A 19,788-nucleotide genomic window follows, 5' to 3' on the forward strand; every position below is an offset into this window, starting at 1 on the left:
GGCAGACGAGGCTAGGGACGTGACAAGTGGTGCTGCGTTCCCTTGGGTGTTGGGAGCGGGTCCTCCCTTACTACTACACAACGTATTGAAGTCACCGAGTGCATCTAAAGCAGAAACTTAAAAGGAGGACGCGACACTTCCTGTGGGCCCCTCAGAAATACAAAACAAGAAGTTTGGAGAAAGTTCACCGAGCTGACCAACGGCGATTTTCGGTTTCCCGCCCCGCCCCCACCTCCGCGCCCCCCCACGCACCCCCCCGCGCACCCCTTGGTGAAAGTTCTCGGGCTGCCATTGGCTGTGGCTGGGGGTGGATCCGGAACCTGTTCGCTGCGGAACCTTCGGCTCGCGGCTGCAGTTGGGCGGGGTGCGTCTTTGTGGCGTGGTTTCCGGGCGGTTCTCCTCCTTTGCAGGCGGCGCTGTGTTCCGAGCGGCAGGCAGCCATGGCCCCGCGAGTGTGGCGTCGGCGGACCCTGGAAAGGTGCCTGAGGGAGGTCGGTAAAGCCACCGACCGCCCGGAATGCTTCCTCACGTAAGTGCCCGAAGCCCGGGCTCTGGTGCGGCTCAGGACTCGCGTGGGCGCGGGCTGCGGGCCCCCGGCAAGTTCAGGAGTAGGGGGAAGGCAAAGGGAAGGGGAGCTCCCTTTTCCTCAGACTTCAGGTAGTTTACGCTCCCCTAGCCTATCACACTTTTTTAGATGGTTAAGAGCTGTGTAGTGTGGATCTCCCAGTCGTGTGCTGTTGAAATCAAACTAACTGGGTTATTACTGTTTCGAGGCCTCAGTTGCCGCACCCCCCCCCCCGCCGCCAGACGCACCGGGTGGATTGCTCTTTTGTCCATGTGCTCCCAGAGCGCCCAGTGCTTACTTACTCATCAGACTTAATTGAAAGTATTAACTTGTCGCGTATCTATCCACCCCACGACTTGAGCTTCTCGAGAGTTAAGGCTGTCTTTCGTCTCCCTTCCCAGCACGAGCTCGTAGTATTTTGTTGAAAGACTGTGAAAAGATGTAGGAAATTATGGCTCTCAGATTTATATTTGAAACCCGACCTTGAGGCTCACAGCAACTACAGCCATACACTCTCAGCATCTCAAATTTAGTATATCCAAAATGAACTGTTGGTTCTGTTTTCTCCCTGTCCTCTGCCCTCCCTGAGAGCCTTTCCCCATGCTCACCACCTGCCTTCCCTATCACAGTGAGCAGCACCTCTGTCTTTCCAGTCCTTCAGACACGAAACTAAGCTACTTCCTTGATGTCTTCCTTTTTTCTCAGTTCTACATCCAGTTATTAGCAAATCCTGTCAGTTAGTTCTCCGAACTATACTATCCTGAATTTGACTATTTCTCACCATATTCACAGCTGTAATCCCAGCGCAGTTCTGCATCTTTTGCCCGGATGCCTGCATCAGTCTCCTGATCACCCTAATTTCATTCCTTTTCCTCGACAGGCCTTCTTTCCACAGCATAAATTTAAATCATTTTGCTTCTCTGCTTAAAAACCTTCACTTCTAAAATGACAAACTCTTACGTCTGAGACCTTCACGATTCTGTCTCCCACTCACCTCTCTAACCTTCCCTTCTGTCTCCTTCACCGCACTCCAGCCAAGGTGGGCTTTCTGCTCCTCAAACTCAACAAGTGCGTTTCTGTCTTAGGAAATTTGTTCTTGCTGTTTCTTCTGCCTGGAGTACATGTTTCCACAGCTTTGTAAGACTGTCTCCTTATAAATAGGTATCATCTCAGATGTCACATCTTCAGAGAGGTATTCTCTGACCACTCTTACCAAAGCAAGTGTTGACCATGGGCTGACTGAATGGAGTGGCCTATAATATAGCAGAGTTGAGAATTTAAGGTTAAGATTCACTCTCTATCTTTAGGCAAATAGATCTGTCATGGTTTCCCTGTCTAAAATCCGGACAGCAGATTCACAGATACTTGGTTGACACCTTTTATGTACTAATGTGGTTCTTTGGCAAGATAATACACTGTTGGGGGCCAGAATCTATACATACTTAAAATTGACATTTCATGTGCAGCAACCTGGATGGACCTAGAGAATATTATGCTTGGTGAAGTCAGTCAGACAGACAGAGAAAGACAAATACTGTGTGTTATCACTTACATGTGGTATCTAAAAAGTAATACAAATGAATGTATATAGCAGAACAGAAACAGACTCACAGATATAGAAAACAAAATGGTAGTTACCAGTTGTGCGGGGGAGCAAGTTAGGGGTGTGGGATTAAGAAATACCAACTACTATGCATAAAATAGATAAGCAACAAGAATATATTGTATAGCGACGGAATTGTCTTGGCCATTATTTTGAAATAACTTTTAATGGAGTATAATCAGTAAAAATACTGAATCACTGAAACTAATATAATATTGTAAATCAACCATACTTCAATTTTTTTAAAATTTGATTTTGCCCAAGAGTTGGGCTTTTTAAAAAAATTCTGAGTGCTGTGAAATTGTTACCTATAATTATATATCTAATTTAACTCCTCCCTGCCCCCTTAATAGCATTCAAGATGAACTGGCATCAAAGTTTACTTCTTTAACAAAAGTACTTTATGACTTTAATAAAATACTAGAGAATGACAGGAAACGTGGAAGTCCTTTACAAAGACTGATGATAAATAATTTTGATGATGAGCAGATTTGGCAACAACTGGAATTGCAGAATGAACCAATTTTACAGTACTTCCAGAATGCAGTAAGTGAAACGATTAAAGATGAAGACATCAGTCTTCTCTCAGAGAATGAGGTGCAGGAGTGTGAAGAGGATGCCTCAGAGATGGAGGCCGGTGGCGAGGAGGACCTAGAACAAGATTTGGAAGAGGAGGAAGAGAAAGTGTCAGACCTGAGTGGTGATGATCCTGAAGAGGATGAGAGAGCTATAAGCTCAAGCAAATTGGATCTGAGGAAAAGCCCAGATTTCAGTGATGAGGACTCTGATCTTGACTTTGATATCAGCAAATTGGAACAGCAGAGCAAGGTGCAAAACAAAGTGCCTAGGAAACCAACAGAAAAGTCCATAGTAGATGATAAATTCTTCAAGCTCTCTGAAATGGAGAGCTTTTTAGAAAACATAGAAAAGGAAGAGGAACAAAAAGATGATGAAGAGGAGGATGATATTGATTTTTTTGAAGATGTCGATTCCGATGAAGACGGAGGACTGTTTGGAAGTCAGGATCTTAAGGTAAAGTTTTGGGAGAGGACAGAGCATTCTTTCTGCCTCCTCAAATTAGATGGGGTTCTGTTTCTCCAGAAGAGGTTTAAAATACTTCAAAACTCACCAGGGCATAAGTGAAATATTTAGATCAGTTGAAAAAAAAAGACTGGAAAACTTAAACCAAAGCCATTGTTTCCTTATCACAGAACACTTGTTTTGTAGCTTCAGAACCACAGTCACACATGTTAGAGAGATTCAGAATTTTCCCTCAAACATGGATTTTCATCAAGCACTAGAAATAAGAGTGAAAGGAAGGCATTTGTATACTTTATTTAGGCAGGGATATTTTGGAAATAATTGTAGTTAGAAGATTTAGAGAGAAGAATATCATGCTCTATCTAATCAGTCATAAATCAATCTATACTGCCATTCAGTTTGTTGTGGTCTAATAGTTCTTAGGGTTTTATGGTAGTGTTTTTAGTTGCCAATTTCCCCTGTACAGTGTGCATACACATTTATGCATGATTTAATGTATTTTTCTATCCTTGGTTTAAGGTCTTAAAAGTATTTCTGTTTTAGTCAGGTAAAAGTTCCAGAAACCTGAAGTACAAAGATTTCTTTGATCCAGTTGAAAGTGATGAAGACGTAGCAAGTGTCCATGATGATGGTGATGAACTGGCTTCAAGTGAAGAGGAAGAAATTGCTGAAGAAGGAGAAGAAAGCTTTTCTGAGATGTGAGTATTTTGAATCCTTTACACTGTAAGCTGGAGGTACCCAATCCTATTTGTGTACTCCTAGTTGTCAGCTGTGATTGTCCTAAGAACTGGGATTCTCTAAGATCAGAGAGTAGATTCTCTAAGATCAGAGAATCTCAGGATAGCCAGAGGAAAGTCTCCAAATTTGAAGGGACGTCAGAGATGAACTAGTGCAGGTAAGCGTCACTGGCACTAGCACGCAAACCCTTCTTACCAGGAGCTCTGATTTGTTTTTTTGTGTCAGTAAAAATACCCTGTTGTTACTTTGGTGAGATAAGTTTGTATTATAGATTGATGAAAAATTTGTTTTCTGTATATTGGACACTTTGTTCTGTTTCACCTAAATAATTCCTTCTGTTCCTTAGTAACTGAATGACTTTAGAAGTTCTGAATATTTAATTGCGTTAAGTCTACAAAGGAAGAACTTTAATTACTAAGTTTGTTTCTTTTTGTTTTTCTAATGGAAAGTGGTGTGTTTCCTTTCATAAGTGTTTTGGTCTTACAGGGATGAAGATAATGACCTTGAAGAAAGTGGAGACAGTCAACAACATGAAGAAACCTTGAAAAGAGTGACCTTTGCTTTGCCAGATGATGAGGAAACTGAAGATACAAATGTCTTAAATGTACAGAAAGACTCTGATGAAGTCAAATCCTCTTTTGAAATAAGACAGGAAAAGGTAATAATTAGGAATTTTAAGGGATTTTTTCATATGCTTAACATGACTGTGGAAATCACAGACTACTAACTAATCTACCCTGTTTTGTTTTTTGTGTTTTTTTGGTGGAACACTTAACTGTCCTTAAAAAAAAAACCAAAACAAAAATCTTGCAGCCGCTTTCTACAGAAAGCACACTGTATAGAGATAACCATGTGGGAAGCAACTAATTTGCAAAAATCAATGCTGCATTTCCCAACCTGTGGCTTTCAATCTGGGGCCCATCTGTAAAACTTGTTTCTTTTCTTTCTCCATGCTGTCTTTATATCTGGGGCATGTTTTTCCTAACTAGCTGTCCTGTGAGCCTCTCCTGGTAACTGTTTCACCTGCTCTTAAGGATACTGCCTACCTCAGATGGCTTCTGCGAGTTGCCAAGTAGCCAGAATTTTAACTAATACCATCTCAAACACATCTTCCAAAGTCGATAAAAATTATTTCCTTGTGACAATTTCAGACAAACAAAATGTTATTTGAAAATAATAGATATAGCCTGGCTCCAAACATTTGGCTTTTATCATTTAACTATCTTAAAATTAGATCACACAATTCGAAGTGAGACTAGGCAAATAACCAAAGATACCAAGGATATCAAAAGAATCATTTTAAAAAGAGAATCTGGGGGGACTTCCTTGGTGGTCCAGCAGTTAAGACTCCACAGTTCCACTGCAGGGGTCGCGGGTTTGATCCCTGGTTGGGGAACTAAGATCCCACATGCTGCATGGTGCGGCCAAAAAAAAAGAGAATCTGAGTTAAATACATGATTGTCAGATTGTTCCCAGAAGAAAAAGTCTTAAAAAAAAAATTGAAAGAAAATATGAACTTTGTTCTTGAGTTAGTGTCCTTCCCTTCCCACACCCCTGCAAAAAAAAAAAAGAGAAGCAGGTTTAGTTTTACTGGGGAATTATATCAAACCTTCAAGAAGTAGATAATTTAGTGCCGTTTGATTAGTTCCTACATATAAAGAGTAAAGCTTCCAAACTTTTCTTGTGAAGCTATTGTAACATGAATACCCAAACCTGACAAAGGTAACATTAAAACACGCACAGTCTCACTTATGAGCATTGATGCAAAAATCCAAAATAGCACAATGAAAGAATAATGCTACCACAACCAAGTGGGTCTCATCCTCTTGAATCAGGATTAGGAAATCTATTAATTTAATACTTGTTATAATAGGTTAAGGAGAAAAACCATATGGTCACCTCCATATATGTCGAAAATGACATTTAATGAAATTCAATATCCATTCCTAATTTTTTTTTTTTAACTTCTAGTGAAATACAAACACATCTAGCCAAAAGGTGCCATCATGCTTAATGGTAGAATTCTAGAAACATCCCTTTAAAATCAAGAATAAGACTATTCCCATTACCACTATTACTGTTTCCATTGTTACTTAAGATTCTTGTAGAAGTGTTATTTAGCCAGGACAACTACAAAAGAAAATGATAAGAGGTGAGAAAAACTGAAGTGAAAGCATTAATATTTGTAGAGAATACTAGAAAAACCAAGCAGATGAATTGAAAAGCTATTAGGAAAAATAACTCAGTAAGGTAGCTGAAAAGGCTGGCATTTTATACACTGTGAAGTCATTATAGATGCCGCCTTTTTAGAAGTCAGAGATAATTTGGATTGTGGGTGTGGAGTCAGGAGGGTCAGGCTCCATCAAATATTGATGTTCTAATAAAAAATTACTTAGTCTTGGAATGCTCTAATAATTAAAATTGATAGTGGCTTGTGAATAAATAGGTCGTTTGACTAGAACAGAGCCCAGAAATATACCCAAATGCTGCTGGGAGAAGTAAGTAAATTATAAACATGGCATTCCAAATCAGTGGGGGAAAGAGGTCATCCACAGCTCCTCATCCCACCTCAGGGGACGGGAATAGGAGGTCACTACTGGCATCATTAAAAGATGGCAAGGACAAAACAGAATTGTGTTCAGGAACAGTACATTTCTTGCTCTCCCACTATTAAAAATATTAGTTGCTTTTACTCAACTATAAGTCTAGTTTTCTTCCCTAAACATGTAGTAACTCTTTGTCTCTTAGATGAATGAAAAAATTGCATCTTTGGAAAAACAGTTGTTGGAAAAGAAACCTTGGCAACTTCAAGGGGAAGTGACAGCACAGAAGCGGCCTGAGAACAGCCTCCTAGAAGAGACCCTGCACTTTGACCACGCCATCCGTATGGGTGCGTGTAGCCACTGGGCTCCTGCAACTGTTCGTGTCTGTGTCTTTTCTATGGTTTTCATAGATGTGGAGTAATATTTCTTTTCCCCAAACTCTTTATTTTAAAAACTTGTAAACATATAGAAAAGTTGAAAAAATAGTACAGTGGACATATGTATGCCATTCAGCTGGATTCAACAGTTGTTAAGTTTTGGCCATATTTGCTTTCTCCCCCCATTTATGTGTGTGACTGTGTGTGTGCACTTTTTTTCCCCGAGTCATTTGAAAGTAAGTAGCCAATATCGTGACACTTTAGTCCTGAGTACTTTTATTTTTTTCTAAGAACTAAGACATTCCCCTGTACAGCCACAATACTATTAATCCACCCAAGAATTACTAAGATACTAGTGATGCCTAATGTATAGTCCGTAATCAGTCCTGCTAGTGATCTGCCTACAGCGCCTGCTGTCATTGTCCAGTGATTCCAGCCAGAACCCTGATTATCTCATTGCATTCTTTCTTGTACCCGTTAAGTCAAAATGAATTTCTATTTTATTTAGTGCTAGAGAATGGAAAAGAGGGGGCAAGTCCCCAGGTGCATGGGTTAAAAGTGTTAGCATTTGCTACCGTATGTATTTTGTAGTTTTGTGGTTCTCAAATTGCAGGGAGCATCAGAAAGGCTAGTTAAAACACACAGAGGTATCCCTTTTTCTTCCTCACTTTCCGATTTAGGAGGTGTGGGGTGGGCCCAAGAATTCGCATTTCTAACACGTTCCCAGATGGAGGTGATGCTGCGGTTCAAGGACCACCCTTTTCGAATCACTGCTTAGTTTCTATATACCTAATGAGTACATGTCCTGTTTCCTTTAGCACCTGTGATCACAGAGGAAACCACTTTTCAACTAGAAGATATCATTAAGCAGAGGATAAAAGATCAGGTCAGTAAGAATGAAATTTAACTTAATTCAAAATTCACTGAAATGTTTAGAAATATGTAAGAATATTTTGGGAGTAGGAATAACACTCTTTATTTTCATAGAATATTTGTTCTATTAGTTCTTCATTTAAAAGCCCTAAGTCTACACCAGAAGTGTCTTTGGCCTTTGTTGTGTGGGTCACTACCGTCACACAACAAAGACAGGTGTCGTGCCTGAGGAGAATGGGGTGACCAAAGAGTTTTTGTTTAAAACTTGATAGTATTCTGTAAACTTAGAGTAAAACTTGGGTACATGACACGTACACCAAGAGATGGCTTTTTTTTTTTTTTAATATTTATTTATTTATTTGGCTGCATTGGGTCTTAGTTGTGGCATGCAGGATCTAGTTCCCTAAACAGGGATCGAACCCGGGCCCCCTGCATTGGGAGTGAGGAGTCTTAACCACTGGACCACGAGGGAAGTCCCAAGATGGCTTTATAACATGTGTTTGTTTAAAATAGGAAGGGTTTGAAGGATGGGTACTGTATGCAGAAAATCTTTAAATTTGAAATGAAGCAAACTCTTGTCTTGACTGTTGAGCAAATCACGATGAGGAATTGTGGAGTTCAAGTTGGTAACCAGGAGAGAGACGTATTTAAAACAAAAAAGGGTACTTGAGTGATGCCCTCTCTGCATAATACTTACTGTGACTTGAGTAGTCATTTCAAATGGTGAAAATGACTTCCTTTTTGCTGCAGTTTGCTTTTGCTTCCTCTGGAAAGATAATCAGTATTCCAGCGGAAGATTCTTTTTTTTTTAAAATTAATTAATTAATTTATTTTTGGCTGTGTTGGGTCTTTGTTGCAGCGCACAGGCTTCTCACTGCGGTGGCTTATCTTGTTGCGGAGCACGGGCTCTAGGCGTGCGGGCTTCAGTAGTTGTGGCGCACAGGCTTAGTTGCTCTGTGGCATGTGGGTTCTTCCCAGACCAGGGATCGAACCCATGTCCCCTGCATTGGCAGGCGGATTCTTTTTTTTTTAAATGTATTTTATTTTATTATTTATTTATTTATTTTTGGCTGCGTTGGGTCTTCGTTGCTGCACGCAGGTTTTCTCTAGTTGCGGTGAGCTGGGGCTACTCTTCATTGCGGTGGCTTCTCTTGTTGCGGAGCACAGGCTCTAAGCCCGTGGGCTTCAGTAGTTTGGGCGCGTGGGCTCAGTAGTTGTGGCTTGCAGACTCTAGAGTGTGGGCTCAGTAGTTGTGGCGCACGGGCTTAGTTGCTCCGCAGCATGTGGGATCTTCCCTGACCAGGGGTCGAACCTGTGTCCTGGCAGGCGGATTCTTAACCGCTGCACCACCAGGGAAGTCCGTCCAGAGGAAGATTCTTAAGGGAGCCTAGAAAGAAGTTACAGATTTTATCTGTCAATTTTTGTTATGTGTGTCTTTCATATTTTAGGCTTGGGATGATGTCGTACGTAAAGAAAAACCTAAAGAGGATGCATATGAGTATAAAAAGCGTTTAACACTGGACCATGAGAAGAGTAAGTTGAGCCTTGCTGAAATTTATGAACAGGAGTACATCAAACTCAACCAGGTAAGGACACTGCTAAGGCAAAGCCGTTGTCTTTCAAGGAGGAGAGGTGGAGAACCACCTCTGCAGGTTCTACCTGCTCGTCGAAATGTGTGAAATACCGAAGTCTTGAACTTTGGGGTCACCTTGTTTAGTGTGAGACAGAGCATGCTAGGAATAGAGGGGCTGTAGTGTTCCCACTGAGTGTCAGGGGCAGAGGGGATTTGTTTTGCAGTTATTCATTGGTCACCTGATACTTTCACAGCTAATTATTAACTTTCCAGCAATTATGCTACAATTTAAAAACCATTTCTTATTTGTGCTTTAGAAGTTGTTGATAAATTTTATAAGATTATTTGTGAATTCCGTCATGTATTTAGGTCTGGTGAGTTTTTGGTTGTTGTTTCTTTTTACTTAGAGTGTTAAAAAAATACTTTTAGTTAAATAGGACAAGTCATATTTCCAAAAATGTTGTATTCCCAATATAACAAATTGAATTATTCCTTCACATTTGATTTGCTGGGAATGTGGTCAGTATGTGCCTGGGGATGAGGTGGCATTTTTATTCTGCAAGAGCATTTAAGATTCCATCCAGATTTTGTTAATTAATGCCACTTAGGCAGCACCAGCAGATAGGGCCCTAATGCCACTGTGAAGCTGAAGAACTGGAAGGATTGGAATTAAAATTTTTCCCCACTGCCTTGCCACCCAAGGTGGTAGTTGAAGGGAGATGTGTACAACCTCAGTCAATGCTTAGTGAAAATCCAGCTACTATGAGGAGATTCAGTAAATACAGAAAGTATTTGGTAACCATGAGAGGTAAAAATGAAATTATGTAGCTCGTATCAGGTCTTTAAATGATAGTTTTATTTCTGTCTTGGACATCAGCAGCCAGTTCACAAGTTTTTGAGTGTGGACTCAATTTAGGCTAATCCTAGACTCATTCATTCCATTAAGAGTTAGTCTGGCAAGGATGATCTGAATTTCCTGAAGTTTGGCAGCTGCCCTGGAGGGAATAAGCAGAGTGCTGATAAACAGCATGTGAATGAACCTTAACCCTTAGATCTGTGTGTGTCAGGAAGATGCTGGATGTCAGATGCATTATTTCACAGATATAACCTGGGATGAGGGCAAAGGACGTGGTTAGGATTTTAAAACGTGTTAAGTTTTTTTTTTTTAATGGGCATGAAGTTGAGTTTTTAAAAAGTTTTTATTTATTTATTTATGGCTGTGTTGGGTCTTCGTTTTTGTGCAAGGGCTTTCTCCAGTTGCGGCAAGTGGGGGCCACTCTTCATCGCGGTGCGTGGGCCTCTCACTGTCGCGGCCTCTCTTGTTGCGGAGCACAGGCTCCAGACGCGCAGGCTCAGTAATTGTGGCTCACGGGCCTAGTTGCTCCACGGCATGTGGGATCTTCCCATCTTCCCAGACCAGGGCTCGAACCCGTGTCCCCTGCATTGGCAGGCAGATTCTCAACCACTGCGCCACCAAGGAAGCCCCTGTGTTAAGTTTAAGGAGTAAAAAGCAGTAGTATGTGCTTGGACATGGCTGGAAGGGGGCACTGACAGACACTGGACACACAGACCTGGGTGTGTCTCTGGCATTAGGGTAACCGGGGTAAAGAGCCAGTTACTTCCCAGTGGTGAGTGGTAGTGGTGGTAGTGGTTTTTCATGGGTTCATCAATAAGTAATCAAACAAAAAATTTTGGCTTCTTAGAATAGCATTTTGGGCATGGGGAAAGAGAAGTGTGAAATTTACCTTTTCTTAGTGGAATGAAAACTGCTGTCAATTTTTTTCAATGTGATTTAATCAGAAAAAATCTTTAACAAATTACATATACATTTGTCCCTGCAATCCAAATGAATATTTGGATAATTTTACAAAATCTTCATTAACTCCTTAGTTTTGTTTTTTGCTTTGTTTCTTGTTTTTAATTGAGTTGAGATTCACATAACAAATTAACCATTTTAAAGAGAGCAGTTCAGGGGGATTCATGGTGTCGTGCAACCACTACCTGTATCTAATTCAAAAACATTTTCGTCGCCCCAAAATGAAACCCCACACCCACTAAGCAGTTACTCCCGGTTACTCAGTCACCCCGCCCCTGACAGCCACCAATCTGCATTCAGTCTCTGTGGATTTACTTACTCTAGATATTTCATGTAAATGGAGTCATACAACATGTGACCTTTTGTGTCTGATGCCTTTCATTTAGCTTAATGTTTCAGGATTGTGACGTGTCTGTAATTTATCCCCTTTTTTACAGCTGAATAGTGTTCTGTTGTGTGTGTACCACGATTTACTGATGCAGTCACCGGTTGATGAGCATTTGGGCTGTTTCTGCCTTTCGTGAATAATGCAGCCATGGACATGTGTGTCCATGTACTTGTTTGAGTACCTGCTTTAATTCCCTTGGGCATATACCTAAAAGTGGAATTGCTGCTCCTATGGTGATTCTCTGTTTAACTTTTGGAGGCACTGCCAGACTCGTTTCCACTGTGCCTGCACCATTTTACGTTCCCACCAACACTGCCTAAGGGTTCCGGTCCCTCCACAACCTGGCCAATACTTGTTATTTTCTGTTTTGTTTCTTTTTAAATAGCCATCCTAGTGGGAGTAGTTCAGTTACTGACAGAAGTAAACATCAAGGGAACTAAATTGTACGTTCTAAATGTTAGTGGTATGGTTGCAACAGCTTCTCAAGTGCACGTCATGTTTCTTCTTGGGTGGGTGCTAGCGCTGCCCTGGTATTGGTGACTTCGATCTTGCCTTGGAATGTTTCTTTGGAGCTGAAGCCTGGCGACGAGAAACTGGTGATACCCTTATCAGCCTTGAGTGTTTTGTCCTGTGATGCCTGTGACGCTGCTTAGTCTGATAATGTTGAACTTATTTCCTAAGCAAAAAACAGCAGAGGAAGAAAATCCAGAGCACGTAGAAATTCAGAAGATGATGGATTCCCTCTTCTTAAAATTGGATGCCCTCTCAAACTTCCATTTCATCCCTAAGCCGGTAAGTGTGTTTACATCTCAGTGAACAGACAGAGCAGATGTGATTGTAATTCCTCTTTGAGCTTTTGTGAGACTCGTGCTTTATTTGGTTTCAGGATACAAACCTGCAGGAATTCCCCATAGATTACAGGCAGGGCCTCCCATGAGGAAGGCTCGTGTCTGGTCCCATGACAGTTCTGGCTCCGCCCTGCTGGTCCCTGCCAGACCCTTGGCCTTAGCCACGGGGTCTCCTCATTTCCCACCCTTCTTCCTTGTCTGGTCTCTGGTTGCTTGTGTGATGGTCTTGGGAGCGGGTGTGGTGTCTGTCCCTGGCGTTTATTGAGCACCTGCCACCTGTCAGATCAGGTCCGTCATGTCCACTATTAACCCACAGAACCTGAGGCAGGTACTACTCCTTCCACTTTGCAGATGCGGACACCGAGGCTTCGGGGCGGGGGGTGAGCCCTAACTCCTGGGCCCTTGCTCTCCCCGCCACGTGCCGTTGCCCCTCTGCCTCTGCGACCCCCGCCCAGACAGCTCAGCGCTCATCTCCTCAGCTCCCTCCTGCTCACCAGCTTCTGCGAGCCCGCAAAACGTGCTGCACCAGCCTTCTGGCACTTGCTCACCCGTTGCCCCCTGGGGTCACTTGTGTCGTCTGGAAGTGGAATGTCGAGCGTCAAGGGCTAGTCCAGAGTCAGAGACCCGAGTCTGTCTGCCCCTCAGTGGCTTCGTGATGTAGGCAAATTGCCTAACGTTCTGTCTGTACAGAGGAGGTGGTAACCTCCGAGGTCCTTTCCGATCCTTTGATGGTCAGGTAACTTTTTCTGTGTGAGTATTTGGTCATCACCTGCTTCTTTGTTTTTGTTTAGTCTTGGTGTCCTTTACATGATGGTACGTTTTTGGTGGTGGGGCCCATCTTGAGAGTCTCAGAGTGCTTGGTCTGACCGTGTATAGTGAGCAGGTGAAGAGAGGAGAGGGATGTCTCCACCTTCTCGGCCAGCAGGTCCTGCTGCGGAAAGGTCTTACTCATGTGGAGAATGCGATCCCTTCCCTCCTTACAAGGCCCCGCGGGACGTGACTCCTTCCCATCCCTCTGGTCCCCGTGGTTTGCTCCCCGGCCACCCTGGTCTCCTTCCTTCCCTCCGGGCTCTTCCATCTGTAGGGTCTCCGGTTTGACACCTCCTCTTCCCGTGTCTGTCTCTGCCCTTCTCCCTCATAGCCCCGTGGCAGAGGTACGCTCATTGGTGGATGGTTCATTGCTCACTACTCGTTTTCAAGCCCCACAGTTGTGGTTTTTTTGCGGCTGTGTTCGTCACACCAGCCTGGAGCCGGCTATGGGGAAGTCCTCAGACATCCCTTGGAATCTTGGGCCACAGTATAAAAGCCTTTCTTTTTTTTTCCTTGTCAGAAATGTCATTTCTGGTCTGGCTTCCTCTTGATATTGCTTTTTTCGTATTCAGGTTGGTATTTCACAAGCCATCTCCATGACTGTTAACCAGTCATCAGTTTCTGTTATTTTTTGGGTTGTCTCCATTTTCTCCATATTTCTCTTTGAATTGTGGAATGGAACACAGCGCTCCTAATAAGTAAATGAACAGCAGTCCAGGGGAAGAGATGATTTCTTTCACACTCTCACATTCTCCTCTTATTTAGAGTCCAGGACCCTGTCGTCTTCAGGGCTTGTTTTTGTTCCTTATGAAGGATCCTGGGGTGCATATCTGCCGAGTTAACTGGAACGTGGGCAGGACTGTGATGGGAAAGTGAGCTTGTGAGGCGGGCAGCGCTGTGCTTTGGGACAGAGCCGGGTCTCCTGGGGCTCAGTCTCGTGTTCGCTCAGGACACCTACTCTTTCCCACTTCATCCTTTACTCCGCTGCGGACCCCGTTGCCCCCGCATCGAGATGAGCAGGACTAGTGTACAGAGCAGTAGTGTAAGTCTTCCATGACACCATGAGTGGGATGCAACCATGGTAATTTCTGAATCCCTTGGGCAGTTCTTTCAAGAATAAAAAAAAAACTAAACGACAAACAAATGGCCCTTAAGTTAGTGTTGCATTCTTTCCTCCTGTTTTTATAATTTGTAGGTTGTGTTTATTTCAGTACTGTCTTCATTTTCCAAAACAACTTAGTATCATTTCATATTTCTCTTTATAACATCTGTTTTTAGTTGCTGGAACATGTTCCAATAAGCACCTTTCCTTGCAGCTTTTTCCATGTATTTCTTATAGTGAGCTTTTTTCCTATAACCAAAGGCAAGATAACACTTACAGACACCAATAGATTCTGTTAAACGGTGGATAGGATTGTTTGAGAATATACACCTACATGGCAGGTGGAAATAATTTACTAACAGATGAAAGAACTTGTGTTTGAATATGGCAGACATGTCCTGCAAAAGTATAGAAATAATCTCCATGAAGTATTGTATGTATTACACTTCAGTAGGTTCACAATTTAAATATTTTATGTGAGGACCACTTCTGACTTCCTGTTAAGTGTGTTGTCTCTTTTCTAGCCTGTTCCAGAGATTAAAGTTGTGTCGAATCTGCCAGCCGTCACCATGGAAGAGGTCGCCCCAGTGAGTGTCAGCGATGCAGCCCTCCTGGCCCCAGAGGAAGTCAAGGTGAGAAGCCAGTGTTGAAGCTTTCAATATCTGTTTATAAGTTGGTCGTTTATAGTCAGATCTCCATTTAAGTTTGAGCTTGTAGTCTTTATTCTAACATATCTCAGCAGTTTCCAAGTATAATCAAATTAATAATATAGAATATTCAAATACAAGTCTTCTGTAATCAGGTATTATTATGAGATACAGATTGAGGAATATTATAAAAGCTAATTGTAAATATCCAACATCAGTATCTTGTTATAATTCAGTTTGAATATTAGAAGTTGGAGGTTAATTAGATGTTAGCTTAGGTGTTAGGTTTAAAACGAACTGCATATATTTAGCAATCCTTTGATATTAATCAGCATTTCCCCCTTTGTGTTGTATCCATGTAATGCTTATCAGTAATAGCATTTGGATCTTGGAAGGAGTTGGACATACCACATGCAGGCTGTCCCTGCCTTGTGAGCATGGGAGCTCTCGCCTTGCACAGTAATGGTGGCTTCTGCCGGGGCCTCAGCCTCCTGGCGCCTGGCAGCACGGCCCTCCTTTTTTGTGCTCATTTGCTTTGCTCCACCCACACTCACCCCTTCAGAGCCTCTGCCACCTCTGCTAGGCTGGGCTGGCAGCAGAAGAGAAAAGGGAGGAAATGGACCCCCACCAGCTAGGTTTCCTGCCGTCAGCCCCCCATGGCTGCCAGCAGCTCAGAGCTGGGCTGCTGCGGGCAGGTCACTGCAGCCCCGGCTGGGTCTCCGTGCTTCTCCAGGAGGGACAGCGTGACACCCCTGCTCTCCAGGCTGCCTTTGTGAAGGAGTGTTGGGACTGAACTGTCGCCGTCAGAGAACGCATCCTAGGTCTTAGAGAGCTGAGTGACCAGAGCCCTTCAGAGCGTAGGCGGGGATGCTCTGCTTCTCACACTTGGCCGTCGGTGTACAGCCCATCAGCCACATTCCGTGGAGTTGCTTCTCTTCTGATTTCCTGAGTTGTTAGGTTAGATTAATGAGTGTGTTTGTGGTGGTTTTTCAATAGGAGAAAAATAAAGCTGGAGATACAAAAACAGCTGCTGAGAAAACAGCTACAGACAAGAAACGAGAAAGGAGGAAAAAGAAATATCAAAAGCATTTGAAAATAAAGGAGAAAGAAAAGCGGAGAAGACTTCTTGAAAAGAGCAACCCAGACCGAGCAGGGAAATACACCAAAGCAGTAGCTTCCGAGAAGTTAAAACAGCTGACCAAGACAGGCAGAGCTGCACTGTTAAAGGTGAGGATGGGGCAGGAAAGCTGCTGCAGGGGGAAGGGGGAGCGGATGGCAAGCTTTAGGTGATCTGGGTGGTGGAGTAACCGAGCCAGCCACCGCTGCCCACCTGCGGAGGGGAGGGGACAGGAGAGGCCGTGGGGACTGGCCGGGTTTCTAATGCAGGGTCCTCACAGTCACCTGACATTGTGAGACCATTGTTGCAGTGTAAAATGTATATAATATCTCTGCACTAACTGGTATAAGTTTTCATAATCTTGTCTAGTTCTTTTTCATATTTATACTTTGATGCCCTGTTCTAATCATTTGGTTTTTTTCATCTTTAAGCACATCTTACAACATGAACTTGTATTATTTTTAATTGCAGGATGAAGGTAAAGACAAAGCCTTAAAATCATCACAAGCATTCTTTTCTAAATTACAAGATCAAGTAAAAATGCAAGTAAATGATGCAAAGAGAACAGAGAAGAAAAAGGAGAAAAAACAGGATATTTCTGTTCATAAATTAAAGCTGTAATAGATTTTGCAAATAATGTAAATAGTAACATGTAAGCTTAAATATTCTGTCATTGTTCTGTTTTGTAATAAAATTTTTGAGAACTTTTCTTTGCATGGACGGCAGATGTTTGAGAAGAGCAAGCCTTCATCTGGGTATGTGGCGGGACCTCTCTTCCCACACCCTCCCCACAGTGTGCCCACCCCAGGCCCGGCCGGTGAGGGCACGGGCCTGCAGGCTGGGAACCCCATCACAGCCAGCTGTCCACAGTGGAGGTCCTCACGTGTCTTCAAGAGGCCTTGATTTTCTTCTCTCACTGCCCTGTCATCCTTTCACAGAACAGTGGGATTTCCATGTGTGTGCCTTACATTCTTCCCCTTAGGAAGTGATCTCATGTCATGTGAGAGGAGGTGAGCTTGCTGGGAGGACAGACTGGCGGTCCTCGGAGCCTTCCACGACCACCGGGTGCTCCCTGTCTCAACCTCCCACCCAGGGAAGACCACCTTTTGTCTGATAGGGTCTCACATTATGCTTTTTTTAAAAATTTATTTTATTATTTTATTTTATTTATTTATTGTTTCTGGCTGCGTTGGGTCTTTGTTGCTGCATGCAGGCTTTTTCTCTGGTTGCGGCGAGTGGGGGCTACTCTTTGTTGCGGTGCACAGGCTTCTCATTGTGGCTTCTCTTGTTGTGGAGCACAGGCTGTAGGCGCGCAGGCTTCAGTAGTTGTGGCACGTGGGCTCAGTAGTTGTGGCTCGCGGGCTCAGTAGTTGTGGCTCATGGGCTTTAGAGTGCAGGCTCAGTAGTTGTGGCGCACGGGCTTAGTTGCTCCGCGGCATGTGGGATCTTCCCAGACCAGGGATCGAACCCGTGTCCCCTGCACTGGCAGGCGGGTTCTCAACACTGCACCACCAGGGAAGCCCTCACATTATGCTTTTGGTAGAAATGCCTTAAGCCTTACGTGAGTAGAGGATGAGAACAAAGCTGAAGCTGAAGCAGTAGCGAAAGCCCTTCTGTTTCATCATCAGCGGGACAGTCACAGTCGTCAGCAGCCTGCAGGTCTGTGGTCTGCGGTCCTGCTGACACAGGAGCCGGCCCCTCAGGGTGCCCCAGTCAGTAGTGAACTGTCATTGTTTCAGGACACAGTTCTCTCCCCTCATGTGCCTTTATCTTCTAAACAAAACAGTTGGAGTAACCACCTGGTCTCCCTCTAGCCTTAGTGAACGTGTCAGGATTTTTAGTGGTGATTGGAGTGGCCCTAGGAGTTGCTATTTTCTTCCTAAAAACAGTTTGGGGACTTCCCTGGTGGTCCAGTGGCTAAGACTCCGCGCTCCCAGTACAGGGGACCCGGGTTTGATCCCCGGTCAGGGAACTAGATCCCATATGCTGCAGCCGAAGATCCTGCATGCCAACGAAGATCCCACATGCCGCAACTAAGACCTGACGCAGCCATATAAATAAATAAATATTTAAACAAAACAAAACAAAAAACAATTTTCCAGTTCCCACTCATGGCTAGCTTAGTTCTCTTTCCCTTGATTATTATTTTTTTAACTTATTGGAATATAGTTGATTTACAGTGTTGTGTTAGTTTCAGATGTACAGCAGAGTGATTCAGTTACATATATGTGTATGTATATATTCTTTTTTTACATTCTCTTCCATTATAGGTTATTACAAAATACTGAGTATAGTTCCCTGTGCTATAGAGTAGGTCCCTGTTGGTTATCTATTTTATATATAGTAGTGTGTATATTTTAATCCCAAACTCCTAATGATTATTTGTTTCATAATAATTTGTCAGGATCAGGATGTTTGATCCTGGAGCGATGATTCACTTTTATCTGTCCAAGTTTGATACTTGCAGAGTAAAGTCACTTATCTTCACATTTTCCCCCCACATCTGGGTGAGATATATCAATCCATTTGCTTCTTTAATATCACATTTGATATAAAGATTATATTCATTCTAAATATTTGATTTGTGCCAGGCACTGTTGTAGGTACCAGGGTTATAACTGAACGAAACAGATAACAATTCCTAACCTTATGAAGTGTGTATTCCGGTAGAATATTTACATACATTTCATTTTCTATATAAATTAGAAGCACAATAGAACATCTGTGAAATCACCTTTTATCTAAAGACAAAACAATGCTCTATCTGCTTCACTCATCTGTGTAAAGAAGTAAAGAATTACCACAGTTCTGAATTTCACATTTATCATTCCTTTGCATTTGTTATATTTTACCATATATTCACATATCCATAGTCAATGCATTGTTTAATTTTCCTAATATGTGAATTTTATGAAAATAGAACATTATATCGATGGGTTGCTTTTTCTCTGTTGACATCCCTCAAATTTATCCATAATCCTATTCATTCATTTTCACTGCTGCATAGTATTCTATGAATATACTACAGTTTTATTTAACCATTCTCTTGAAGACATTTGTTTCCAGTTTTACATTATTATGAATAATCCCATTTGAACATCACAGTGCTAGTGTAGGCTCTAGCCTCTAAGGTATTTTAGAATTGCTGGGTAGGAAGTCCAAAAGATAACATGGCATTGTTTCTCAAAGTTGTACAAATTTGCACTTAATCATATCTTTGTCAGCACTTGGGGGGAATTAAAATTTTTTTTTGCTATTCTGGTAGGTACAATATGATGAATCTGTGTGGTTTTAATTTATGTTTCTCTACTAATGGGATTGAGCATTTTGTTATGTGTTTATTTTCTGTATCGTTTTCAATTAGCTTTTTTCTTTTTTTAATTAATTTTTTTGGCTGCGTTGGGTCTTCGTTGCTGTGTGCGGGCTTTCTCTAGTTGCGGTGAGCGGGGGCTACTCTTCATTGCGGTGCGCGGGCTTCTCATCGCCATAGCTTCTCTTGTTGTGGAGCACGGGCTCTAGGCGTGCGGGCTTCAGTAGTTACAATATGTGGGCTCAGTAGTTGTGGCGCACAGGCTTAGCTGCTCCGCAGCATGTGGGATCTTCCTGGACCTGGGCTCAAACCCATATCCCCTGCATTTTCAGGCGGATTCTTAACCACTGTGCCACCAGGGAAGTCCCTTAATTAGCTTTTAATTTTGGTATTTTAAAGTTAGAGGAAAATTCCAATAAATTTAGCCCCATTGGCTT

General features: G+C 42.7%; 1 protein-coding gene across 1 annotated transcript; it reads left to right on the plus strand.

The window, feature by feature from the left end:
• The first annotated feature begins 262 nt into the window (after positions 1-262).
• Positions 263-16,734, plus strand: MPHOSPH10 (M-phase phosphoprotein 10). The gene is made up of 11 exons (XM_061181701.1): positions 263-529; positions 2,522-3,200; positions 3,753-3,907; positions 4,434-4,605; positions 6,696-6,837; positions 7,686-7,753; positions 9,189-9,326; positions 12,199-12,309; positions 14,802-14,909; positions 15,921-16,151; positions 16,513-16,734. Exons 1-11 carry the CDS (start codon positions 441-443, stop codon positions 16,660-16,662), a joined length of 2,043 nt encoding a protein of 680 aa, XP_061037684.1. The 5' UTR covers positions 263-440; the 3' UTR covers positions 16,663-16,734.
• Positions 16,735-19,788: the final 3,054 nt, after the last annotated feature.

The sequence above is a fragment of the Eubalaena glacialis genome, chromosome 2 (genome assembly GCF_028564815.1).
Source record: "Eubalaena glacialis isolate mEubGla1 chromosome 2, mEubGla1.1.hap2.+ XY, whole genome shotgun sequence".
Classification (NCBI taxonomy): Eukaryota; Metazoa; Chordata; class Mammalia; order Artiodactyla; family Balaenidae; genus Eubalaena; species Eubalaena glacialis.